Source organism: Alosa alosa, chromosome 3 (genome assembly GCF_017589495.1).
Source record: "Alosa alosa isolate M-15738 ecotype Scorff River chromosome 3, AALO_Geno_1.1, whole genome shotgun sequence".
Taxonomy (NCBI): Eukaryota; Metazoa; Chordata; class Actinopteri; order Clupeiformes; family Clupeidae; genus Alosa; species Alosa alosa.
Genome location: NC_063191.1, coordinates 33,842,097 through 33,869,715, shown reverse-complemented (window position 1 = coordinate 33,869,715; position 27,619 = coordinate 33,842,097). Strand labels below are relative to the sequence as shown.

The 27,619-nt window shown below is 41.6% G+C and overlaps 1 protein-coding gene across 11 annotated transcripts in view; it reads left to right on the top strand.

Moving 5' to 3' along the window:
• Positions 1-27,619, top strand: part of gulp1a (GULP PTB domain containing engulfment adaptor 1a) — a 79,791-nt gene that overhangs the window by 50,427 nt on the left and 1,745 nt on the right. For 3 of the 11 annotated variants that reach the window (XM_048238884.1, XM_048238885.1, XM_048238879.1), the window contains exons 3-12: positions 11,703-11,782; positions 19,786-19,847; positions 22,255-22,326; positions 23,826-23,924; positions 24,031-24,168; positions 24,345-24,461; positions 24,593-24,679; positions 24,816-25,040; positions 25,503-25,638; positions 26,889-26,983. In XM_048238884.1, coding sequence (XP_048094841.1) covers positions 11,755-11,782; positions 19,786-19,847; positions 22,255-22,326; positions 23,826-23,924; positions 24,031-24,168; positions 24,345-24,461; positions 24,593-24,679; positions 24,816-25,040; positions 25,503-25,638; positions 26,889-26,983 — 1,059 coding nt within the window. In that variant the 5' untranslated portion in view covers positions 11,703-11,754. Of the gene's footprint in view, positions 1-1,263; positions 1,352-1,376; positions 1,490-1,556; positions 1,714-11,702; positions 11,783-19,785; positions 19,848-22,254; positions 22,327-23,825; positions 23,925-24,030; positions 24,169-24,344; positions 24,462-24,592; positions 24,680-24,815; positions 25,041-25,502; positions 25,639-26,888; positions 27,053-27,619 lie in introns of those variants that run through there. The other 8 variants (XM_048238887.1, XM_048238888.1, XM_048238886.1 and 5 more) reach the window with 5 other exon arrangements.

Below are 27,619 nucleotides of genomic sequence, written 5' to 3'. Positions count from 1 at the left end.
TCTGGTTTGTTTATGTTTGCACTGAATAGATATTTTAAAGGACTCCAGTGAGATTTAATGTGGGGAATACGGAGAGAATTGCGGCTTAAGTAAGGGGAGTCAAATGGAAAGTATTTTGCAATGTTGTTACTTGTTACTGAGCTTTGATTTTTAGATTAAAACATCGGAAACTGTCTCCAGACACGAGGTGTTTCTCCAAAAGTCATATTTAGCACATACCAGAGGAATAATCTCCAGATGTAGGCTCTCTTGCTGATTTTATTCTTTCTCCTTGATGGTCACTGCCACATTGCAGAGCCTTACCTTTACAAATGGAAAACATCTTGGCAAGTCTTTAAACACCTTTTTTTGTCCCCACCCCACAGCTGTGTACACAAGACTGAAACACGACATGATGGAAAGCAAAACAAGTTTACAAAAAAAGCTAAGAGTAGAATCTCATGAAATCAAACTCTCTCTCCAAAGCCAAAACTAATATGGCCCCACCCATTATAAAACTGGCCTTGCTGACTAGAAGTAGGGAGGTAGTACAGCTAGGGGAGGCTTCACTTTGTTTGTAAACAGAAGCTGTACTTTTCCCTTTTCTGATGTTTTCCCCCCCATTTCTTATTTGTATGGCCCCTGTCTTGTAAAGCCATCTGTATCAGTTCATTGTGAAGTGCTGAAAAAACCATAGGTGTCAGATTTCACTAAGGCATAACACAGTTTGCTGCCAGAATCCACTGCCTTAAATTCAAGTAGTTTTGCAGCTGCAATGGAAACTGCTTAGCTTCTGTGAAAACGTACCCCTCTGTATTTCCTTGTTACAATTCTTAGAAATGCTCTGGTCTGAGTGACTGATATTTTTACCTCACAACCATCATTGTTGTTGTTGCTCTCAAGTCTCAAGCTCACCACATGCTGCTGTTTTTAACTGACAGGGGTTTGAAGTGGTTTAAGCCTCATTTGAATTCCATCATGAGTTAAACATTTGTTTGCAAACCTTGTGAAAAGGGCATACATCTTTTATCATCATTATTCTTATAATTTGCAACACACAGTACACACACACACACACACACACACACACACACACATAAACTAACAGAAAAGCTGGCTGTGCAGTTTTAACACTTCAAACCTGTTCAGAGTAAACATCTTTGGCTTTTTGAAAATGTGAGAACTGTGTCACTGCACAAACATCCTCCCGAGTTTGCAAAGTCATCAGCCCTCTCCACCACAGCAATCCATGCCTCTCCATCTGGCCCACAGCTGAAAACCATTAGGCACTGTTGGAACTTCCTCCTCTACTATTCTTCTCTGGCTCCCATCGAGCGACGAGCAAAGCAAAGGTCCTCCGCTCCGGCTTGGGGTTAGTCTCCCCTCCGCACGTTTCTATGAAAACCACTCTCTGCTCTCCTCTCGCTGCTCTTCGTCCGGTTTTTCCCCTCATAGCTCGGTTTGGCATTGGGCATCAGCTTGTGACTCGGTGAAACTGCCCTTGCAGTTGGTAAGAGTGTTTTATGTCTCTGGGTCTGTGAGAGTAGCAGAGAGAGAGAGATAGAGAGAGAATGAGAGAGATGGGGAGAGAGAGAGACATCAGTTAGAATATGATGACTGAGCCTAGCTTTAAGGCACAGCTGATCCTGGCTTGGAATGCTGTGCTGTAAATTAATAGATTCGTCGTTGTGAGGTTGAATGTGAACACTTAGCAAGCAACATTCCAGGGTGATGGTGAGTCTGACCATAGGAACAAAGCACTGTCATTGTTGTCTTTTTCTGTGGCTTTTTGTTAGGATTGTGGAACGTGTTTTTGGACGGTGTTTCATGCTGCCAACATTGTTAAACATATGGCACTGATCAGTGGATCTCTAAAGGGCTTTTTAAAATCTTCAGCTTTGCCTTCCCATTTTTATGTTGTTAAAATGTTATCTATTTAAATCTGGGGATATTTTCTTGTTGTGCCTTAGTTTTCTAACTTCCACTCAGAGACACTATTTTCCTCCAAGAGGGAAAACTTCACGGGGTCAAAGTAGGTCAGCTTTTTTTCAAGCAGTTTTGCTTTTCACAGGAATTTCACATATAGTGCAAGGAATTTAAATTATAAGGTGCCTGGGAATTTTACCCTGAGTCTTGACTGCATGAATCTCATTAGGTGTTTGCCTGTAGCATTTGCTTTAGCCCTTTTCTTTCATAGTGTTATGTTAGCAGGTTAGTTTTCTATACATAATAATGAGACACAAATTATGGCTTTGAATCTGATGGTACTTGATAACTGTACTGTAGTTAGGAGTGTATTAGGAGGTCTGTTCTGGGCATAAAAAAGTGTTGTTTTCCAAGTCTTCTCAGTGTGTGTGTGTCGGACCTTGTAGTGTTTACACTCTGTTGTAAGTACCAGGAATGGTGCATCTGATCATGTGAGAAGCACACTAGTAAACAGCATTCCCATGTTCCCAGCAGTGCAATCCATTGCCTTCTACTCTCGCAATGGAAGATGCCTGACTCACACATGAATCTGTGATTATAGCTTGTTGTGTTAGCCGTTCTCTCATGACAGAAGTATATTATGGGGCATGTTGTGCTGAGTGCTGAGCTCTGTGTAAAAAGCTGGGTTATGGCTCTTCCCGGTGAGGTTGACTCAGCTGAGAATAACCTGTAAAGACAAGGCAAACACAGCTGCTGTCAATCAGAGCGTGTCGCACCATCACCAGGAGTGGAGGTCTTTTTTTTTTTTTTAGGTTTAAATGTATACTGTTTTTTCTTGGTCTGCATTGCTTCAGTTTAACTATTCGGCCATTAAGCTGTATTTTGAATTAGAGTAACATTATGCAAAAAGCCATTTTTGTAATAGACATCATGTTTTTTTGATCACAAAAACAATTGATATGCCAAATTGGTAATGTGTTACAGCTTGTATACCTCAAACCAAGCTGCCACTGACACATGGCATAGAATGTTCCATTATTTCAACATCGCAAAAAATATTTAAATTTGTCTGGTGGAGGAGCTAAAGCAAATAAACAGCAACTTGGTGATAAAGGGAACATGACATCGGTGTACTTAGTTAGTAACTTCTCCTTAACAAATATCAATATCTCTGTCACTCCATTCAACAACATGAATGACAAACCTTTCAATATCGTATGCGTCTTGTATATCTCTTTTGGATTGTGTTCACCTTGTTCTGCGAGCAAAAGGGGGGGGGGTCCATCCATCCGGTTGTTAAGTCAGACGTCACGGGTCCAACAGCTTTTTTTGTCAAAAAAACGTTTACTAGCGCAACCAGCCGGTTTTCGCAACTTCTAAACCTTGTCAATATCACCTCTGTTTTAGTAAGAGTAACACAAAGTCGCTTAACTTTAACAGAGTAATTAATGTAGCTGTGCAGCCAGATGATACAATCAGCTTATGTCCAATTATTTTTTATTATTTTGGTAGGTTGAGGCAACAAGTGAGTAGTAGGATGACAATTTTCTTAAAGGCTACTCTGAATAGCGGGAAGAGAAAGATTTATCATCCCATTATTGCATCAGTCATGACTGAAAATATAGCCTAGCTTGTGAAAGAGCCACTGCCTCCCAGTTCAGTTGATATCAATAAATAATCCAAGGGCCTAAACAGAGTTTGTATAAAACTAGTGAGCCAGCTCCCTAATATACAAAATCGTACACCAATAAGAGTACAGTTGGCACTGATAAAAGCTAGCATGCTAGCTGGTGTGTTTTGGCGATGTGATTGATGATGTGTATGATTGTGCATAGCCTGGAACATTAGTGTGAATGACAAGTATGAATATCTGTGCTTCATGTGAGCATGTACTATGAAACTGAATTTATAGATCATGCCAAATGTAGTTTACTTTGGAAAGTGGCAGATTGTTGCTCACCTTTGCCTTAAAGGAAAAGCCAGGCATTTGTCACATAGGCTAGATATCTGTTTCTCGAGGTCACCGAGTACTGTCGGTACGAAAAATGACAGTGCTACACTCAGGTGGCATGATTTACTGTAAATGACCCCAGAGTGTAGCACTACTGCATGGCTGCTCTAGCTGTTAGCTGTTAGCAGCAGCAACTCGAGCTAGGTAGCACTTTTTTTTTTTCCCGTTTTTTTTCACTTCGTACTAACAGTGCTCAGTGACCTTGAGAAAATCTATGTGAAAATTGACTGGAATTATTTTTTAAGCAACCTTCAAGAACCACTTTACATGTTCAGGATGGTTCTTGTTGGGATAATTTGTTGGGAGTTCTGGTGTGAGGTGGGCATGAGAGGTCTGACACCTGTGTACTTAATATAGCCTTGCAGAATACCCATGGAGCACTAGATTATGGTAAAGTGTGTCAGAAATACATGATATAAAGGCCCTACCCATGTGGTAGAACAGTATTGCACACAAGAGCTGTCACCAACAGTGTTACCAAAATATTTTCTTCTTCTATGTAATTAAATTATACTAACCAAAGTATCTTCATTTTCACAGAAACAAAAACACAGATAAAAATAACTTCATTTCTCCTAAGAAGGCATATTGTGAAACACTGTACTGAGGTTTAGATTGATGTCAGCTGCTAACCGTTGTCCAGAAAGTGTGGAACAAATAAGTCAGATGAAGTATGGTGTTTGAACACAGCACTGATGTGAGGTCAGCTCCTCGTTGGGGCCAAAACATGTTAGAGACAAAAGGGAAAGAAGAAAGCACAGTGAGGTGTTTGGTGTCCTTAGAAACTAGACAGCCTGTGGCCTGCTGAATTTGAAATGGTAGGAGGGTGAGGTATGATTTAAATACTGTATACTGTATGTGAACGGTATGCTTATGTAGATGGTAGATGAAACATCCCATCAAAGCAATATTGAAATGTACTGACAAAAACATGCTGTGCTGTTTGTAGCCAAACATCAACAAATGACTACACTAAGAAGCCTCCCTACCAGGCATCTTTTGATCATTAGTTTTATATTTGATAAATACATTTCACTGAAAACTAACTTAATGGTGTCAATTACTTTGAGCAACTTCCAAGAATTGTGAATTAAGGTATAACTTGCTAAATGTGAGTTATATTTAGAGCCATGCCAAAGTAACCCCATCAAGCTCACAAGATGTGTTTTGGCACTCACAGCATCAGATAAACTGATGGTAATCTTCCTGGATGTGATACTACTGAAGGCAAACCTTATCTAATTCACAGACACTCTGTGTCCTTGAAGTAACTCATGATCAATGAGGTTTGTCATTTTGTCAGTCTATGAAGTAGCCTTGGCATTTGTATCTTCCGTCTTCCCCTGGACAGCAGCAAAGTTTTGAAGATGTTTTAATTGATGGTGTTGAGACTGTCTGCATTGTGGCATTTGGAACTGTGTGATTGTAGCTACCGTAGCCTTGTCTTTGCCTCCCTGCCGAGTGCTCGCACAAAAACATGATTCTCTCCCATGAATCACTGCTCTGCTGTGACACAGGTGTAGATGCCTTCTGCCTGTTTGCATTTGCCAGTGCATTGCTCTTTGTGACAGTCCAATTGGCTGTAAATAGGAAACACATGCACGAGTGCTTGTTTGCAATGTTTTCTACTACGTGGAACTATGGGTTATTTGGCAGACCCTGGAAATATCTTTGAAGTCTCCACAGAGTTGTTTGTTCTGTTTGACCTTATGTCTCTGAGTGGAATGATCAGAAAGAATATTTCTATAGAAACAGATATATTATTTTGTATTTCCTCAATACAAAAGTACAGCAAAACACAGCAGTACTGGCAGGAGAACACTACCTAGAATGCCAAACACTACTTAACAATGTTTGATATGATTCCATGCACTAGGGCTGGGCGATATATCGGTATTAACGACTCACTTAATCGATATATTTTGAAAAAACAATATGTAGTTGAGACAATATCGCAATACCGGTATTATGTCAAATAATGGGCCATTTTATCAAAGCCACTTGCTCTTCTGTGTTCAGACCATTCAGATAGCCGCAGCTCTGCTCAACTGCGCCCCTGCGTGTGCACGTTCTCCCTCGCAGCACGACAAACTTTCAAACATGACGGACACTGAGTCAGATTTTGTTTACCTTGATCAGAGGTTGGTGCTGATGCCTATTCCGCCGGGCACATCAACGGCTAGACCGAGAATTCTCGTTAGAAATCAAAATTCCACTGGAGCTCCAAGCGGTTTTGTACACGCAGATTTAAGTTACAACACTGTTTACAGCTCTTCGACTCCACGGTAAAATGTAATTTTGGTACATAGCCTAGCTAATTTAAATACACTAATGAATGCTTGTGTTTAGCGATATACAGTAGCAGATCTAAAGTCCTCAGGGAGACAACCTACACGCTGATTTTATTAAGAGGATTTGCACGCGGGGACTCGCGAGCGGTTAGGGGCATCATTTTTTATGATTCCTGAAAGTTGAAACCCCATTCAATCGTGCATAGGGATTTTTCTTACGTACCGGAACATGCAAACATGAACGCATACAAAACGACGGTAGCGTCTATCACACTCTTGATGAGTTACTCAGTTACATTGTTTAAAACTATTTTTGTTGTTGATAGCAACATGTCTAGGCCATCATAGGCTACATTTGCTTGTCATCTAGGCCCTATCAAACCCTTACAGGTAAAAAAACTGCATTGTGTGACAAAACTGCAGGTTTTTTAATATTTTTGTGCCCAAAATATTGCATTGTGCAGTACAATGTAGGCCTGCGTTGTCAGTCAGTGTCAACTTTTGGTCTTTTGTTATTTGCACAGCTTTATCAGAGTAACTGTAGCCTATGCCTATTGTAGGCCTATGTTATTGTTTACACTTTTTTGCACAGCTGTGTTAGAGCAGTCTGAAATCATTATAATTAAAGCTGGTTGAGTGAATATGAAACACTTAGCTCTTTCTGTTTAAAATATCGATATATATCGTATATCGCCAATCAGCTCCAAAATATATTGGGATCTCAGTTTTGGTCCATATCGCCCAGCCCTACTCCTTGTGCAGTTAAATATGTACAAACAGGTATGTGCTGTGTAGCCTACTTTTTTCTTATTTGCACAGCTCTATCTGTATGCCAATTGGTTTATTATATTGGCTTTTAACGGTAGCCTATGTTTTGTGTTACCTTTATTGTAAAGCTGTGGGCCTGTGTTGCCAATCAGGGTCGACCGAATATTGTTATTTGCACAGCCCTCAGAGCAACTGTATGCCTATTGGTATATGTTATTGTTTACACCTTTTTGCACAGCTCTGTTAGAGCAGTCTGAAATGAATATAATTAAAACCGGCTGTGTTGTCATAATTGTTGTGTTGAGTGAATATATGAAGCACTTCGCTCTTTCTGTTTGAAATATCAATATCGTATCGATATCGTATATCGCCAATCAGCCCCAAAATATCGGGATATCAGTTTTGGTCCATATCGCCCAGCCCTACCATGCACCTACTGAAGGACTGGTACAGTGGCTTAGATTAAAAGGAGAAATTCTCCAATGAAGTACTGCCCATTACAGTAAAATTCTGGTGTTATTCCTGCCATCTAATATTTATTTGTGGCCTTTGTTGTGCGTGCTATAACATGTTATAACTTACTTTCCCATTTCTCCAAATGTGAAGTTTTCTCATGGGGCTCTTGTGAAATACCATTACGTGTTTGTATAGTAGCATGCTATTCTGCACCACACCCTTTTGAACCGTATGTAAGAAATGTATTTCAATGAAGCATAAAATGGCCCTGATGTCATTAGACATTAAGAAATCATGCTCATTTCAAATACTTATATCACTGACAACAGTAGTCCGGCCAGGATATTGTCATTTAAAAAGTGAAGTTGCAGCCCTCAACTGATGTTGATGTTGTCATGTTGTGTTTTGGCCTGATGCGCCACCCTCCACCTATCTACTAATCAAAAAGTCAGTAGTGTTTCGGCATCCGGGTTGCCAGCTCTGCCAGTCAGGGGGGAGGGGGAGGGGATACACCGCTCTACAGTATTTTGAAAGTGATTCCAGTACCAGTTTTTGGCCACAATCTTACATACGGTTCCTTTAAATCATGGATGGTGCTCCACCACATGGTAGTAAAGCTAGTGTGTCACGAGAATTTTTGGCCGACCTCTCCTACAACATAACATTAGAGCAGCTTTCGAGTTATGTTAGTCTCTGGAAAATGTAGAGTCCCATTGTGTGCGTAGACTTCAAAGTGGCTTAGTTGAATATCGGAAGAATGTGAAGGAATGAGACAATATATTTTCTGGGTTGCCAAAATAGTCATGACCTCATTTTCTTTATAGATGTTATTTGAATTGATAATGATTCTTGTTACAAATCCAAAGGCAACAACAGTCAGTGATTCTGGGGTTCTCGTATAACGCTAATGTTGTCATGTAATTTGTTTTCATCCAAAGTGATTCACTTTACAGAGGATAATTACATGCAATACTCATCTGTGCTCAGTGGGAAATGCAAGCATAATTTTCTGGCAGCAGTCACAAAAGCAACAAAAGAATGATTAAAAAAAAGGTATGATGAGCATCAAAGCAGTATGGCTAACATTGTCGAGCTATCCTCTTAAGTTCCTCTGAAGAGCTGAAATTAGAGGCACATTCAGCTCTGATAAAAAAAAGACTCTAGAATGCTCCTATCTGCTCCTCTAATTCTGTAGCACTTTACACAATGTCTTCCTCCCAATCAATGAGAGACCTGGTAGACAGGAAGCACTTCAAGCCAGCATAGCCTTAGCGATTGCAGTTTTGATTAATCAAGTTTAACGAGTTCTATCTACCGGTAGGCTATGTATTAAATCAGTGCACAGGTATAACAAAGACAAAAGCGACATATTGTAGCCTCATGAAAACCCTGTCTTGACTTTTAATTAAACCTCACTTCCTGTTAAACGATCGCTTTAATTTAGAAGACATCTTTATTTTGTGGGTTACAAAAGCGTTTCACCTGAAATAATACAGTCTGTCTATTTGGGTTGTTTCAGGCAGTGCATGAATGGGTAGCTTTGTCGTCTTGGCCCCAGAGCATTATAGAAGGATTGTACTGAGGGATTGAATCAAATCATTTCTTAATTAAAGCTTCAATCAAATTGTGGCCAAATGCCCTTGAGGGTTTCCATTTTTTTTTAAAGCAAATTTAATCTGTCAAAACACTGTTTGTTTCTTCCCCAGTCCAGGGTTTGATGTTTACTTAGAGTGGTGGGGTCAGATGAGAGAAAAGTGAACTCACTCTCCAGCCCTCTACTGTCCCTGGGTTAGATGTACTGTATTTAAGAAATGGCCATTAGAAGCGAGGATCGATATCTATTTGGACAGTGATGAAGAGTGAAGTTGTTATTGCCAAAGGCAGTGTCGATGAGCTCAGATGTTTCTGTGGCCTTTGGTTCTCCACAGCTACCTCTGTCTCTTTGGCACCAGCTAAATTTTTTATTAAAGGAAAAAAAAGTAAAATGATTGATAGACCCATTTGTACTCACCAGTACCCAAGCAGCAGCCCATCTCCCAATGGCTTGAATTATGTCAGAAAATGAGCTTCTGAAATTGCATTTCCAAAAAAAAGAAGCTTTGTCATCATTTCTATAATTGACAGTGTGTCAAATACCCTGATTAGAACCCCAGTTATCCAAATTAAATTAAATTGTAAAATATTATATATGAACCATTCAGGACCTTATAGATTATAGTATTATATAATATAGGTTTTAACTGTTTGTAGGTGATATGAGCTAGGTTTTACACACCTCAGTGTCATGATAACATTACTTTCCAGCTCTGTTGGTACTTTGGGTATCATCAACATTCCGTCCCCTTGGAATTATAAGGTTATATCTGCGCTCTGAGTAGTTCAGCTTCAAGATTTTAGAATTCCATAGAGTTACACTGATAAATTGAACAATCCACTTCAGATATAGCCTACAAAATTGCATACATGCCGATCTTTCTGTATGCTGTGTATATAGTTGAGCATCTTTTGATGAATGCGATAAAAATGCATCAGTCATTCTCTGTGAACAAACCTAGTTTTTAAAACTATGTTAAACGCTGTAGAGGTACTGTAGTAGTTGGCAAGTGACTTAGCATGCACAGTTCCCTTTTGGAAGGCTGAGCAATTTTGACAAAAACTTCAGAAAAAGCAACAACACCATCCTCACATATTCAGATGCATTCTGCTTGCATTCCATTTTGCACAGACACACTTTCCAAGCCACATACTCTGCATAGAAAGGCTCATAGAAAGGCTCATAGAAAGGCTCATAGAAAGTCAGTTCTCTTTTGTATGGTTGGCACATCTTAAAAATGCAGATTTTCTTTCCAGAAGGATAGGAAGGAATCTCATGTGGTCTGTAAAATTCCAGAAGTGTCCATTGCAAAAAGGTATGCACCAGCCTGTGCCTGTCCGAATGGAGGAACATAAGCCTTGTGTAATTCTCAATGGTCCCTAGTTGGTAAGGATTCATAGGCTACCTGTGGTGCCTGTGGTGGTTGAGTGTGTTTTAACTCTGGACAAACTCTCTCTCATGTTAATTTGTTTTGAAAAATAGAAAATGACTCATTTTTTTCGGTGTCTCACTGTTTTCATTGGTGATGGTGGTGAATGTAATAAATTAGGGATTAAAAAAAAAAAATCACTGTTTTTATTAAATTGGGGATTTTTAAGAGAGTAGTCCTAGCTTGTACAGCAAATGATGTTGGTACTTGTGGTCGTGTTTTTTGCGTGCAAATAATTCTCACATTCCAAATGTAATCCACAACTAAAACCACTTTCAAATCAGACAGCATCCACTCTGAACAGACAGACACAGACATTGACATTGTGATGCACACCGACTCAGCATGCAGTGTTCAAAGCACTTCAATTCAGCTCTACCTCCAGTTTAATTTAATAAATTATAGAAAGCTTCCCACAGGTATGAAGGTATTTGAAGTTCATTATCTTTTATAAAACAAACATCTCCCCAAATAGCTGACCAGCTTTATTTGTTCATCCAGCATATTTAGTAAGATTTATCAGGAAAAGAAAGTGCATCTAAAAGCTAACTCATCTATTTCCAGCTAAAATGTAAGGTTCATGAAATGCATGTATTGTTGTCTCATCACAAGGTGAACTACAGTAGATATAGTACCTTGGCTTCATCATGTTGTGCCACTTGCTTGAACTGCAGTATACAGGATACCTTGAGGTCTCTACAACAGCACAGAGCAATATAGTGGGTCAGCCATGACATGCCATGTATATGATAGATGTGTCAGTTGTTGTCATGGTCCCCCATTTTGACACGATTTGAATGACGTGACGGTAGCAGCATGATGGAGATGCTCTGTGGCAAGCTGTGTCCAGGTGAAAATCCTAGAATGCCCTTAGCTCATGACCATCTGACCCTATCATGGGGAAACGTTTCTGTGGTTTTTAAGAATGCACATAGTGTCATAGTCATAGAATGCACACAGTTGAAACTATTTTCTACCTCTGTATTCTTCGTAAATCTCATTTGATAGATGGTTTATGATTTCTTTGGACTGAACTCGTCAGTCAACCCATCAGAGTACTTCAATGTCACTAGTGATTAGCTCACTGTCCCAGAAGATGACTTCTTTGAAGAGCACTTCTCTCCCTCAGCCCTGAGAAAGTTTGGAAATGCTAACATGTTCTGACATATTTTTTGTCTCTCTCTCTCTTTCTTTCTTTCTTTCTTTCTTTCTTTCTTTCTCTCTCTTTCTCTCTCTCTCTGTATCCAGGTGGAAGTGGTAACGTTCTGGGAGGGAAAGCGCAAACAGGTCTTGCTCCAGCATGAACCGAGCATTTAACAGGAAAAGAGGTGAGTAGCAGCGGCATGGCCATCTCTGTCTGTGACCTTGTCTCAGTTGCCACTCTTTCCTTCTCTCGCTCTCTCTCTCTCTCTCTCTCTCTCTCTCTCTCTCTCTCTCTCTCTCTCTCTCTTTCTCTCTCTCTCGCTCTCCTATAATGTGATTCCAGTCTTGGTGGAGGTGCCAGATTCCGCCTTCTAACAAGCATTTCAGACGCGGCTTCTGCCCCCTCGCAGCGCTGACTGTCTCTCTCTCTCTCAGCCGCACGTCGATGGCCTCCAGCGGGACAGTAGGCTCCTGGGGTTCATTTGCTCTTCTTCTTACCTGACATATTTACCACCGGCTGTCTCTCCAACTCACTCCCAAGTGAATTAATGGATTCTCGATGTGATAACCCCTCCCCTTCTTCCCTCTTGGAGAATGCCGCTTCCCCAATGCCACCAAATGGGGTGTGTTTCTGCGCTAAGAAACTTGTGCCTCTATTGTAGGATCAGAGTTGCTATCCTTTTTTTAGATGAGTAATCTTTTCAGTGATATCTCGGCTGTTGTCATTTTTCTCTGTTGAGATTTCCGTACTAATGAAGCCAAAGGGAATACATTTTTTGAGTCGCGCGTTGTTGCCTCCATGAATCAGTGTGCTCAAGGACATTTAGGCTAATAGACTGTTATGTCTTCTAGCAGATAAAAACCATACTGTATTCAGAGGACACTACTCGGGCCGGCTCGGCACAGCTACAACCGCCCGCCTTGCACCGATGTGGCCCGATATGCTCTTTCAAAGGAGTTAATACGTGCACACAGGCCAGTGTTGTTGGACGCCAGAGGAAACTACAAAGGGCCATCCAGCCATCTGGCATAAAGACGGCTTTAAACCCTTTCACTCCAGGGACAAAGGTCCATGCAAGCCCTTCATTTGCACAACTGACATTTCAGCAAAGGGGTGAACACGCCTCCTTTTTCTTCCCAGAGCCAGGCATTCATTAGTGGTCATTGTTTTTGTCGCTGATAATGAGCGTTGCTTGGTCAGACAAGAACAGTGTTTAGCTGAGGCAGTTGCTATGCCTAGTTATCTTGTTTTTGCAGCTCCATATTACCAGGGGCAGAATTCTCAGACACGACTTTTATTGCTAAGCAGTAGAAGAAGCCTCACAGTTCAATGGCGAGTATTCACTGGTTGAGACACAGAGATCTAAGCTTATGCGTTAAGCATGGAAAACTGTGGATGGTGTCTCAAATGGATCTGTCAGCTTTAGTTGTCCCCATTTCTATGTAAGCAGTGATTTGTGATGCGAATCAGCTTTGTAGTGTGATGATGAAATCTCACTATGCTGAGTGATACTGTCAGAATTATCAAAAACTAGACATAATAGGTGTTTGCACAGAGATCATGTTGATCTTTTTGCTGACAACAGGTTATTGAATGTGCCTGTGGCTCAACAAGTCCAATGTGCACTTGTTTACAAGTGATGTAGCTGATCCTCTTATCTACAAGGACCAGACACACAAACGCTGCCTGTGTGTATATGTGATGACAAAGAAGTAAGTGGGTCCAAAATCTTTCTCGTCAATTGCTCCCCAAATATGTGCATCCAATTACCCACCACTAAATGGGAGCATTGTTTGTGATTAGAGCATAGCGAAATCAAAGCCTGGACCACATATGGAGAATCCCATCTGACCTTTTATATCAGCTAATTACCGTAGCATTCTGCAGATAAAGTGAGGTTTAGAATTACCCTCACAAGTAGAAGATGTTTTAAAAGATGGAAAAACTCTTCATCATGGTGTGTAAATACACTGTACTTTGTTAAATGAGATGGAAATGAGTCCTCTTACTTGTACTGTAGCTCCCGGTAGCTGTGGAGCGTAACTGTGGAGGTTTTATGTGACCGTCATAATCCTCCGTGCCACTCAGTGATGATCTAATATGGCAAGGCAGTTTTATTTAATCTTATGCTGGGCTGGCCCAACTCTGCGGACTGCCTAATCTTGTGTGGGTGAGGCAGAGTGTCGAGGAGCCCCGATCATTTTTCTTTCTAATGCTTCATCGGAGCCCTCTCATGTCTGTCTTAATCTATGCCAGCTCTCCCCTCCGAGAACCCCCTCTACTACCACCACCATTACTACTACCCCCCCCATGAGTAATAGTTTGCAATCACAGTGATTTGGATGCTCTGGTATCCCCAGCGTTCCCATTTTTTTCTCCCTCTCCCTCTCTCTCTCTTTTTTTTATCTCTCCCTCTCTCTCTGTCTCTCTCTCTCTCTCTCTCTGGCTGTGCCACCGCGTTGAATTCATGTTTCACTGCTGCCGTTGGAGGACTTGTTTAGGTGTCGGCCTGATGCATGGTCACGGCTCTTAATGAGGGGCAGTGGTGGCGTGTGGCCTGAGTGTAGTGAGGACAGTGCAGATAGGTTAAGCTAATAAGAGCTTTAATCATTTGTTATAATGGGACAGATTTGTTTGCTCCGTTGACAGCGTATTGGATGTGTATCTTTTGTATCATCGCTGCAACACTTTAATGTCTCCTGTATATCATTCAGAGCTCAACATATAAAATCAGCCAAGTGGAAAATTAGATACTCAGGCTATGAACTCTTTCATTTCTTTTGACTGTGTTAGTTTTGAGTGATACTACAAAAGACAACCAACTGCACTGCTTTCTCAAGGGAGTGATTCCATTATATGAATTAGACACCTTTTCAAGTGTCATAGCAAGTGGTATATTTTTAGTTGAATTCAGCATGCTTTATGTTATGGGTCCTCCATTGTGTTAACCTTTCTCTGCAAAGGTCAAAGTTTGAATGTCAGCCATGATACATTAACAGAAGCTGGTGTCCAGTGGCATTTCCCAAAGGGTGAATGGGATATGGTTACAGGTCACTCAGCATAATGTTTTGACATGTACATAGTCAGATCATTTTTTTTATTTAATAAGTTTTTCCAAAGGTGCAATAAAGGTTATACAAATATTAACAAGACCCCACAAACCTTACAAAACCCAACTAAGTGTAACAGACATGAAACATATAGTATACAACGACTATTTGAGATCATTGAAATTATAGACAGAGCATGTGAACACAAACAACATGAAACAAATAAAGACAGTATTTGGGGGGTCCAGAGGTGTACATAGTCAGATCAGATATAAACGTTTTTCAGTTAAAAGAAAGTCATGAATACATTATATAATTGCTTATATTCTGGCATAATGAAACACTGTTCAACATTTTTGAAAGTATAAAAATCTGACAATATTCTATTTTTATCCTTATCACACCATTTCCTCTATTAAATGATTTTTAAACTGTCTGCTCACTCTCAGGCTGGTGAGATGAACATGGAATAGGCTCAGATGAGAGCCTATGAGAGTTGGCCTATTGGAATGCTAATTTTGTACTTATATGAAATGACTCATTCACTCTGTGAATGGAGCCGACTAGAAAGATCCATGGCAAACCAATGAGTGGGTCCGCAACCCATTTGTCAATATTGAATAGTCCTAACTTGTCAGCGCAGGAAGAAGAGCAGTTGATCGAAATTGTCAAATGACGGTGGTCTTAAGAGTGTGTATAAGGAAACCTCTCTGGCGGGTTTTTGGATCAAAACCAAAGCAGAATATCCCGAGATAGCTGTAAAAGAGCTAAAAACGTTGCTACCATTTCCCACCACGTATCTATGCGAGGCCGGGTTTTCGGCAATGACTTCAACTAAGACCAAATTGTGCAATCGACTGGACATTTCAAACACACTGAGGGTGTCACTGTCTTCCATCACCCCCAGATGGAACCTTCTTGTTACAGGGAAACAAGCACAGGGCTCCCACTGATTATATTCTTAATGCACGTTTAGTTCCCATGTTTTGTTCCCATATTTTGTTAAGCATGTTCACACTTATAGATGTAGCTTCAAGTTGTTTAATATTCATAGTTCTTTTCAAGTAATGCGCATGCACAACACATATGGAACATGGAACAACCCCAGCTGGTCCCAGTGAAAAAAAATTAGGAAACAAACCGGTCCATGGTTTGACTACTTTTCTGGAGGACCTTGGTCTTAGTGTGTGTGTGTGTGTGTGTGTTAGCCTCATCTCAGTTTTCTTAAATGCAATTTTTTTCTGTGTAGGGGTCATGGAACCATATTCACTCAATCAGTATTATTTAGCATTTTTGTTCCAAACTCTTTAGAAATGGTTAATTTAATGTATGAAAACATCAATGCAGCAAAAAAAGTAACCAATTGAAAAGGAAATTTTCATTTTTTTAAGTCAAGATCATATAGTTTATTGCTGACATGAGGTTGGCCTAATGGGATATATTAATGTGGGCTGGAATATTTGGTGTCCTCCAAACCTTGTCAGTGTCAAGACAGGCCAGAGATAAGAAAGTGAATCAGCATCAGCACACTGTCTAGAGGGTGCATGTGGCCATTCATGCATTCAGTGTTTTGTTTATTTGTTTTGATTGTTATATTTGCAATAACAGCCTGGCTGTCCTTATGCAGTCAATAACCAGACAGCTGCTTTCGCCATTTGCCAGCGTTGCCAGCTGACCTGCCTGGCTCTCTCTTTCCCTCATCCTTTGTATTTTTCACATCCACTTACAGTATAGTTCTTCTGATCATCTGTAGGAGCAATCCATCTGCAATAAAAGGACAAAATCTATGAGGTTGTCTTACCTAATGAACCACTATTAATTGCTGGCAATTGAGTGTAATTAGAATCAAGCACTTAAGGTTGTGCACATTGACAGAGGTCTCTTAAATGTTAATCCGCAGGACCCTGTTGTTCGATCCACTGGGTGCCAAATTGGAAATTAATTGGCTATTGTTTTCCGGGATGTTCAAGGTTATCAGTGACTGCTTTCCAAGCAAATGTTGTGTTATAAATCTTGTTGTCTTATAAACATTACCTGTTTTTCACATGGGGGTTAATACCTTTTAATGAATCATTATCATTGGCAATTAGTCCTTTTTTCTACACTTTGTTCCTACTGCAATCCCAGCGACTGATTTATTTCTTTATTGTGTAACATTTCCCTGTCTACTGTTGGACTATGGGATATATACTGTAGATCAACCCAGCTTACTTCAAACCAATCAATCAACTAATCGTGTTTTATGTTTTTCAACTTGGATGGATGAGTGGGTTTGAAAACTCTGGGTAATAGACAGGACATGGGGACGTGGTGGCTATATGTAGCCTCAGTACCTAGCTTTGACATCAGTAATAGAAAAGATACTGGTATAGTTGACCATTTTAAACATCAGATCAGTATGTGGGTTATCAGATCACATCCAGTCAGCACTGTGGTGTGTGTGTGTGTGTGTGTGTGACAAAGAAGGAAACAGAGCGAAAGAGACACATTGTGATCCAACCTTCAGAGTTCGTACCCCCTCCTCGCGGTCGAGTGCTCAGTTCCTCAGGTGTCGTCTTGTTTTTGAAGGGCTTGTCTCTTTTTTCTTACTCCTCCTCCGTTTTTTTCTCTGAAGGTGGAAACGAGGTGTGGCCACCTCTATTAATCAGCCCAGTCTGCTGACACAAAGAAAAAGTGCACAAGTGCCTGCCTGACTGGGGTGACTCCTGCAGCTCATCTATCATAGTTAGAATTTACTGTTCCCTCAAGCTGTCCCTCAGGACGGGGGAAGGGGGTACATGTGTGTGTGCGTGCGTGCGTGCGTGCGTGCGTGCGTGAGTGTGTTGGGGTGGGGGTGGTGGTGGGGGGATGCCCCCAGGGAGATTCATTTCTTTCATTCAGTCTTTCATGAGGTCCTTTGTTAGATTTACATCCCCCCACATCGCTATCCATCCAGCTGTTGCTTGCCAGCGCCCAGCGTCCAGCGTCCAGATGCAGCCCACAGTCCCAGCGCTGCCCAGCCCTAAGTGCTGCTTCATCAGTATTATTCCGTCCTCTGCAGAATTGCAGATGTTTGATGAAATACTTGTAGAGACGCCTGGCCTCAGAAAAAAAGCACGCACTGAGGTTTTTACGATGATAAATCAGTTATCGTGATGCAACTTGACCTTTTCCTCGGGCAATATTTAACAGGAGCACATTTTTCTTATTTCATCACACGTCAAACACACACACACACACACACACACACACACACACACATATCTGACTTTCTCCAACTTTTGCACACTTTTTATTTACTATTTTGATTTCTCCTCCATCTACCCATGTCCTTGATTGCCTAGCCTTTTTCTGCCCCCACCCCCCATCCCCAAACACACACACTTACATCATCACTGTCATCACTTCACATACATACAGCACACTGCTTGCTACAGTAAGCCTCCTCTACATACTTGCTGCACACTGCCCCCACATACACAACACATTGTCTTTCAGGATCTTCTCCAACACACATCCTCTACATACTTACAGCACACTGCCCCCACCTACCCACACACACACACTACACACACACACACATTACAGTCACTGCTCCACTCCTCCCACCCACACACACATCTTCACTGTCATCACTCATATACATTACATACAGTACTCTGCTTGCAATAGTAAGTCCCTGCCCCCCAATACACAGCACATTGTCTCATGAGGAAGCTTCTCCAACACAACATATTGCACACTGCCCTCTCCCCACATACACAGCACACTATCCCATCTCCCCTGTCATCCCCCCCCAACACACACACCAAGACCCCTGGCAGTTGGGTTAGCCCCTTGAGCCGTGGATCTGCCCAAGGTTTCTTCCTTGGTAAGGGAGTTTTTTCCTTGCCCCTGTTGCTCTTGGGTGCTCCTTGTTGGTGCCCCCCACCCAATCCCAATCCTCCCCACCTTTGTTATGCAGCCCTTGCCACTTAATCTACTAAACCCCTTCTACTGCACTTTTACCCCCCCCCCCCCCATAAATGCACAAATAGGCTGACACCAGACATAATTTCACTGCATTTCTTACTTCCAGTAACTATATGCATGTGACAATAAACTTCCTTGTATCCTTGTATCCTTGTATCCTTGTCTTGTATCTCATAATTACATTGCTATTTTCAATATGGTGTTTCATGGCTATTTATTCCATCTGGGCTTTGTATTGTATTGTTTGCTCAGCTGTGTTACTTTTAAGACTTTGGTTGTCTGTGTGTATCATCGTCTCTTCAGCGCTACAGTGACGGGCACTGATGCTTTATGTTGTCACTGAAAAATGCATCGGGCTACAGTTGCCTCCCATTCCCTCAATAGATTTCTGTCTGAAGCACAGGCACGTCCTGTCGGCTTGTTTGCTTTCTTCTTTTGTACACACAAATACAAGATGATTCATGAAACCAAATGTCTTGATTGCATGCATGCCAAGCAAAACAAAGAGGAACGGCGCATTTGTGATGTGCGAGCCAGAGATATGTTTATTCTGACTAATACCAACTCTCAGTGGCACATCTGTGTTTTTCATTATCTCTTGTCTCTCAGTTTGAACGAAATCACTGTCTGTATTTTTTTTTTTTGTTCTAAAGAAAAGAGAGGGATCTATTTAGCCTCAACAGTAAATAGTAGCATCGTATTTACTGTGTTAGGCACTGTGAATATTCTGGAGTTAGCAGCACTCAGTAGGCCACTTCAAATGACTGAGGAAACCCAACGGAAGAGTCAGAGCACTCGATTAACTTAAAGAGTGTTTAATAGGTGCAATGAAGACGCTGTGTGTCGAATCGTTGGTTCTTCGCTCCTATTAAACACTCTATAAGATATTTCTGTGCTCTGGCACTTCCTCTGGGTTCAGTCATCTGAAGTGGCCCACTGAGTGTTGCTGATTCTACAATCCTGTTCTGTGAGCACCAAGGGATACTATATTCAATATTCTGTAGTTGTACAGTATACATATATACTGTATATTTTGCCTTAACAGTTAAAATGTAGCATTAGTATCTGCTGTGTCAGACACTTTTAATATTCGGGAGTTGTATGCACATACATATGCAGCATTCTGTTTGTAATTTTGTGAAAATGACTGTTTCTCCACTCACCTGTTGAACTGTTTATGTTCCAGATAAATCATGGATGCATACTCCTGAGGCTCTGGCCAAACACTTCATTGCATACAATGCCAAGGTAAGTAAAGAACAAACCCTATAAAAGTATATGATCTCACGTGTTAATAACTCAAGTGTTTATGTGTTCTTTGGAGCCAGCAGGAGCACATCTGACTATTGCATGTCCACAACGGCATGTATGCTGTACCTGGCAGCGTGTAACAACTACTGATGAGCAGTTGTTTTGAATCAATACATAGAGTGGGCTTTTGTTGCTGTACTGCTGTAGATGTGCTCAACGAGTTTTCAGTATAGCCTCTTTCTGGTGTCTAGTACAAAAAAATAAATAAATACACTTTACACAACAAATACTTTTCAAAGTGCCGTTTTCGAAACTACTCAATACAACATTGTAAGGGTTGGGAACACACAAACAGAGAAACAGCATGAATGGACGGATCAATGCAAATAGATTTTGACTGCAGAATATGAACCATTACAAACAGAATTTGTTTTTGTTTTACTCCTTTGGCAGTCAACAATACACACATCCAAAAGGCAATCCCTAGCCTGCTTGTTCACTCACTGCCTCACTCCCTAGCCTGCTTGTTCACTCACTGCCTCACTCCCTAGCCTGCTTGTTCACTCACTGCCTCACTCCCTAGCCTGCTTGCTCACTCACTGCCTCACTCCCTAGCCTGCTTGCTCACTCACTGCCTGTAAGACTTCTTTTCTGCTCCGCTTCACAAAAGCCTGAGCTCCTGTTCGAAGGTGAAGGCTTGTCAGCTTCCGCGCCGGCTTTCTGGAATGTCTTACTGAACTATGAAGAAGAAGGAAATTGGAGGTGTGAGTTAAACCTTTCGGCTGTCGCTGAAGCATCTCCAACCCCTTACTTAAACAGAGAGAGAGAGATGGAGAGAGAGAGAGAACAAGAGAGACAAAGAGAGAGAGGGAGAGAGAGAGAGTGGAGGGCAGACAGAGCAGGTGGCTATCAGGAAGGGTGAGGAATAGGACAGCGGGCCTGGTGATGGATGGGCACAGACAGGGCTTATGTGGCAAAAACCTCCTCCTTCTCCTCCAGAGTCCAGCAGGATGCGGTGCAGTGATTGGAAAGGAGCTGCGCTTCACCTTGTGTATCTGTCATCGCCACTTCACTCCTGCTCCCTCAGCACCATGGCTCGCCCTTGAACATGGGCAGCCAGTCACCGTCATAAAACAGGGCCAAAAAAAATGATCAGGACACTCGGTTTAAGCATTTCAGTTCAAGTATAACGTGATGCATTCAAAATGTATCAAGCACTTTTAGTATTGATAATATTGATCATAGTAATAATTTCAATATGCTGAAAATGAATATAAACCAAAATGAAGATTTGGCCAACGTAAAAATTAAAGCACATAATAACTTATGTATCTGTGAAATGAAAAACAAATTGTCAGGAAAGAACTGGAGATTGGGATGTTACCCAAGGAGCACCATGAACATTTTTGATTGAGGCTAAATTTCTCTGTTTAGAAGTAAGTGTATGGAGCTTGAGCTTCAATGACATTCACAGTCATTTGGACTGTGAGGTGTATTTTGAACATGCACACAGTGGCTGTGGAGGGGTGTCTCTATATGCTATTACAACTGTAGAAAGACTTTGGTCATGTAAAATAAAGTACATCACCTCAGTAAAACCCGGTGTGCAGTCACAGCACACACAGAGTGCTGGTGAGAGTGTTGTGTTGCAGAGTAGCTGCAGAGGTCTTTGGGATACAGATGTCCAGAACATGAGGACCTGAAGTGAAGGCAAAAGAAGAGCCAGAGCATGTTGCCAGCCAGACGCCCGACCACATGGTGGTATGGCAAAGGTTAATAGCTCCATCTGTTGGATACAGGCAGTAGTGCTTAACTCTCCGCTCACCGTTCACACTCAAAAGATTTCAGTAGGGGAAAAGTACATTGAAATGCCTCTCAACAGAAGTCAGAAAAGTTTTCTCTACACTAGTAGCAGCTGATAAATCTTTTTGTCAATCCTGTGTATTATTGAAGAGGTTTCTTCAGACTTTGCCCATTGGTAACAACCTATTGAATCTGTTCATTGCACTTGGCATGTTTGAGATGTGCTGTTGTAGAATGTTTAATTCATGTTGTGCGTAATTTTGGTTAGGCTTGGACAAAACAATGTGAACCAATTGACCCTTTACCTGTACCTTTTTGTTGCAAATATTAATGACTGAATTTTGTTTTCTGTAGTTCCTTGGCAACACAGAGGTTGACCAACCAAAGGCACAGAGATTGTGAGAGATGCAGTCAGAAAGCTTAAGGTAAAATTTTATATAATGCACCACATATTGCACTAAAAGGGCATTTTTAAACCAAATATTGTATCATGGAGTAGAGCTAATTTTGGTTAGGCTTGGACAAAACAATGTGAACCAATTGACCCTTTACCTGTACCTTTTTGTTGCAAATATTAATGACTGAATTTTGTTTTCTGTAGTTCCTTGGCAACACAGAGGTTGACCAACCTAAAGGCACAGAGATTGTGAGAGATGCAGTCAGAAAGCTTAAGGTAAAATTTTATATAATGCACCACATATTGCACTAAAAGGGCATTTTTAAACCAAATATTGTATCATGGAGTAGAGCAAAAACGCTACTGTTTAATTAAATAAACTGGATTGTAGATAGTCTTGTTAATTTTACTACATATCCTCTTCCTTAAACTAAGAACACACACATATTACGTCATGGGGTTTAACAATGCACATGCCTGAAATCAGGGCTGTTTTTTAATCGCTTTTATATTCACTCATTTAAAGTGTAACAGCAATGAGTGCTGATTTGACGATACCAGACCAGGAAGCCATGGAATTTTCTTCCTACAGTCTTGTTATAACCTCTCTATAGACTTTCAAAGTTTACAATACTTTGGTTTGTCTGTAGAAACCCTCACGACACTACCACAGAGTGTAATTATATTTTGAGCATTATTAGGGGTATAAAATAGTGACGTGGCACCCTGCCTGGATAGCATCACCGTAAGGCTATTTAGTGATTATTTAATAATGCAAATAAACAGTCTTGATCAAAACACCACCAATGAACGTAATTTTGGTTGGGTACCGAACACTGTACCTTTACCGGTACCGATCGAATTAGGTCGGTAGGCCTATTACCGAGTATTGGTTCACGTGAAATTCAACGATGCTAAATTTCGGTAATTTCATCTGCATCAGGAGCGGAGTTCATCATCTGAGCTCATGTCTGAGTGTAACGTCATGTCTGTCTCGAAAGCTGATCTGAGGTCAATGACTGAGATATTGGCAGCCACGGAAACTTACATGAGTGGAGAAAGACACTGCATCATAACACACAGACTCACCTGACCATGAAGACTGAAGTGATGAACCTCAAGATGGAAAATGCATCACAGCACACAGACATGATCAATATGAAGACCACAGTGATGGACCTGGTCAGGGAAAAGCCGCACATGAGACAGAGTTGGTCGTGCTGAAGAGAAAGAAGGACACTGCTGAAGCAGAAGCGAAGGACCTGAACACTGAAAAGGCAATACAACAGTCAGAGCTGACAGCATTGAAGAACAGACTGGCAGCCACTGAGAATGCAGTAATGAATCTACAGAAGGAGGTCGTGGAGAAACCTAAGGTGGCATTCTCAGCCGCTCTAACTAACACAGGAGACACAGTGGCTGAGAATACAGAGTTGAACTTGGTTTTCACTAAAATCATCACCAATGTTGGACAGGCTTACAGAACAGCAGCAAAACTGGTTTCTTTACAGCTCCAGTCAAGGGAGTCTACTACTTCAGATTCACAGTTGTGGACCTGCCAAAATTTTATTGTGCAATACTGTAGTTCTGCTGTGACTTTCCGAAGTGTCGAAGAACATTTGAAATAAAAATCGAGCCATCCATTGCTATCCATCCGTCCATATCAGCCTGGTTGAGAACTGTGTGTCACACAATCTGTCCCCTCGGGGCAGTTACAGCTCTGCTGTCCAGTGTTACAGTATTACAACATGTCCTTCTTTTCTCTCCTCTTGCAGTTTCAAAGGCACATCAAGAAATCAGAAGGCCAGAAGGTTCCAAAGGTGGAATTACAAATATCAATTTACGGAGTAAAGATATTAGATCCTAAGACAAAGGTACTAATTAAGTGTATTGACTTACATGTGTAATATGTAGCCTAAATCATATATGCAATTATAGATGTCCTCTTTGTTAAAATACATTTCTGTTTTCTACTCACAGGATGTGCTGCACAATTGCCAGTTGCACAGGATATCCTTCTGTGCTGATGATAAAACAGACAAAAGGATATTTACATTCATCTGCAAAGACTCAGAATCAAATAAACATCTCTGCTACGTGTTTGACAGTGAAAAATGTGTAAGATATTTTCAGAACTTATTACCTAACATTTCAATCAGTTTCTGAAATTAAAGATGAATTAAATGTTCATTATAAACTGCATTGATAAGCTTGAAACATTCTTTACCCAGAAATATGTACAGAGATTCAATTAAATGCAATGTCATTGAGGTTTCCCTAAACCTGTTTTATAGGCAGAGGAGATCACTCTGACTATTGGCCAAGCCTTTGACTTGGCCTACAAGAAGTTTCTGGAGTCAGGAGGAAAAGATGTGGAGACACGTAAACAGATAGGAACCCTTCAGAAGAGAGTAAGACTTATTTGGACATGCAGGTTGTTCACTCAGATCCTAGAATACTTCAGGAGTTTTGTTACTGTGTTTTATTTGATATATTTAACACATGTCCACTAACAGTATTTTCACTTATTTGTCTTCTACAGATCCAAGAACTCGAATCGGAAAATTCTGAGTTGAAGAAGCAGTTACAGAACTTAGAGGAGCAGTTGAGAAGTTCCAAAGTGTCCCCTGTATGAGCTTCCTTGGCAGATTCCCCACCAGATATCTCTTTTTCTCTCTCTCTCTCTTGCACCTCTTGTGCTGTAGTACTAGCGCTGTCGATTTCTCTTCCTCCTGATCTCCCCATCCGTGTGATCTTTTCCACAGCTGCTGCACTTAAACTCGGCTAACGAAGCGTACATGCTGCAGAGGCCTTCCTCTCTCTTCTGGTGTCACAATCTCACCTCCTTCTCGTGTCTCGAGATCTCCTCTGTCACTCTCACGCCTATGAGCTCTCCCGAGTCCAACTTCTCTGCGGGCCTCCTCACCCCTCCTCCCGCTAAGCCTGCGCTTCCAAAGCCTCCCAACGGAAACAGTATCCCACGGCCTCGCGTAAAAAAAGCACACACCTTTCCTTCTCTTCTCTTTCCAATCTTGGCTGATATGCTTTGGGCTCAGCAGCCAGCTCCCTCAACTTGTTTTTCTTTTTTTTCTGCTTCGCTCCAGCCTGCCATCTTCTGCATTAGCAACTGCATGTGACTTTTTCTCCATTAAAAGCATTTTTTTTTTTATGTGTGGTTCTTTCATACAGCTTAAGTGTGCATGGTTTTGCTGTGTGGTTCTTTCATACAGCTTAAGTGTGCATGGTTTTGGTGTGTGGTTCTTTCATACAGCTTAAGTGTGCATGGTTTTGCTGTGTGGTTCTTTCATACAGCTTAAGTGTGCATGGTTTTGGTGTGTGGTTCTTTCATACAGCTTAAGTGTGCATTATTGTGTGTTGTTGATCACTACATAGTAGTGTAAAGGCTGGGGAGCGCTGTTCTGACCTTGCTCTATGTCCTCGGTTCCCTGCAGGCAGGCAGCATCTCCACAAAACCGCCATCCACAGACATTTTTGACATGATTCCCTTCTCCCCTGTGGAGCCACTGGTTCCATTACCAGCAAGCAACGGAGCACCGCCCCCTCCCCCAGCACGAGCAGCAGACCTACGTAAGCCGCTGACCTGCATCCCAATGCCATGAGCTACCGCTACCAGAACAGATTTACTATAGGCACAGCATTCTCATAATGGATGATGGTCATCTCTGTTCTGTAATGATCCGCATTAATGAATTAGAATTATTTGCTTTTTTGAGATGCTAAGCACCTCTTGAGCGAATCTGTAACTCACTCACACCTGGGTATTCAGTTAGTATGTTATTCGTGGATTCTAAATAGTAGAACTGGTATCTCCCTGATCATCCTGTCAGTAAAATGTTGCTCTTTCAAATACAATATAAATGATGCAGTAAGAGGTAGATGCTTTTTCCTTTAATTGTTCAGAATTCAACTATAAAGAATTCTGTTTCTTACCCGTGAGCAATTTCTGGGATATACTTGGTTGACCAAGAGAATTGAAAGTAGCAGCATAACTGTATCAGGCCTAAACCTAATAGTGAGAAGCTGACTGGCGGTCAGCTGTCTTTCTCTTCCTTTTTCTTCTCCATCGTTCTCCAAAGGGAGGTAAAACTCTCAGGGCCAGCAGGGGAAATAAAAGACTAAATGTCTGGCACATTTTGCCAAATTTCTTGCGGTTGTGCTGTTCAAACAGCACAAACTCCATGTTATTGAGACAAACAGGAGGTTTCAGACTCCTTTGGAAAGGGCCGGTTGTACTTACTGTGCCCCACTCAGCATTCCCCCTGCCTAACATCATCGCAGTGGTACTCCATGGAGATAGATGCCACCAGATGGTGATGGCTCTGACTGATGCCTCCTCTAATGAGACTGGACGGTGCATCTCTGATTCATTGGTTTACAGCGAGACATTTGATTCACTGCTTAACTGGACGACAGCTGGACAAGTGGAATTTCACAGGGATGCTACTTTTTCGATACTAGTACTTTGGTCTAAGGTGTGTGTGTGTGTGCGTGCATGTGTGTGTTTACAACAAATGTGTCTCTCCAAACCGCCTGAGGGTCACATTTCCAGAGACTTTCTGCCAAGTACTCCAGAAATGGAAAAAAAAGTAATGAATTGCCCATTTAGGACAATCCATTACCCCCATGTACCCCCACCTCCCCAAACAGGACACCTGCACTGTGTCACAATCCAGCACAGCGCAGTACCTCTCTACATCTCTCTCTCTCTCTCTCTCTCTCTCTCTCTCTCTCTCTCTCTCTCTCTCTCTCTCTCTATCTATCTATCTATCTATCTGTCTGTCTGTCTGTCTATCTATATCTATCTATCTCACACACAGGGAAAGATCTTTTTGGCGCCGAACCCTTTGACCCGTTCATCTGTGGGGCCGCCGACTTCCCTCCGGACATCCAATCCAAGCTGGACGAGATGCAGGTGACTGCATGTCTGTGAATTATTAGCACATGGCGACGCATGCACATGAGGCAGCTGCCGGAGCAGACGGTAGGCACAGTGACTGGGAGAGGTGGACCCCCTCGCCCAGCCAGCTCTCCCCCTCCGCCCGTCACTCTAATGTCTATCGATCACACCCAGAAGCCCGCGAGCTCAGCCATGCTCAGGTGTGTGTGTGTCTGTGTGTGTGTGCGTGCGTGAGTGTGTGTCTGTGTGTGTGTGTGCGTGTGTGTGTGTGTGTGTGTGTGCATGCATGTGTGTGTTTGTGCGTGCGTGCGTGCGTGTGTGTGTGTGTGTGTGTGTGTGTACGGCTGGAGCTCAGTCAGGTAATCTTGCTGCCATTCAGGGAGTAGCTGGCTAGCACGCGAGAGCTGTGATGATAATGATATTTTGCCTCATAGTGAGGGAGTTAGCCAGTGAAATTCCATTATCACTCTGTAATTTGGCAGTGATATTACTTGATGAAGCGGTCTGTCTTTACTGTGCATGTGTGACCCTGATTTCATCTAACCAAAAAGTCAACATTTCTCTTTCTCTCATGTTTTTAAAGTTTTTGAACTCTTTATTTTCTTCTTTTTTTACTACTCAGGTCTGCAAAATTGTGTAATGAAAATGGAA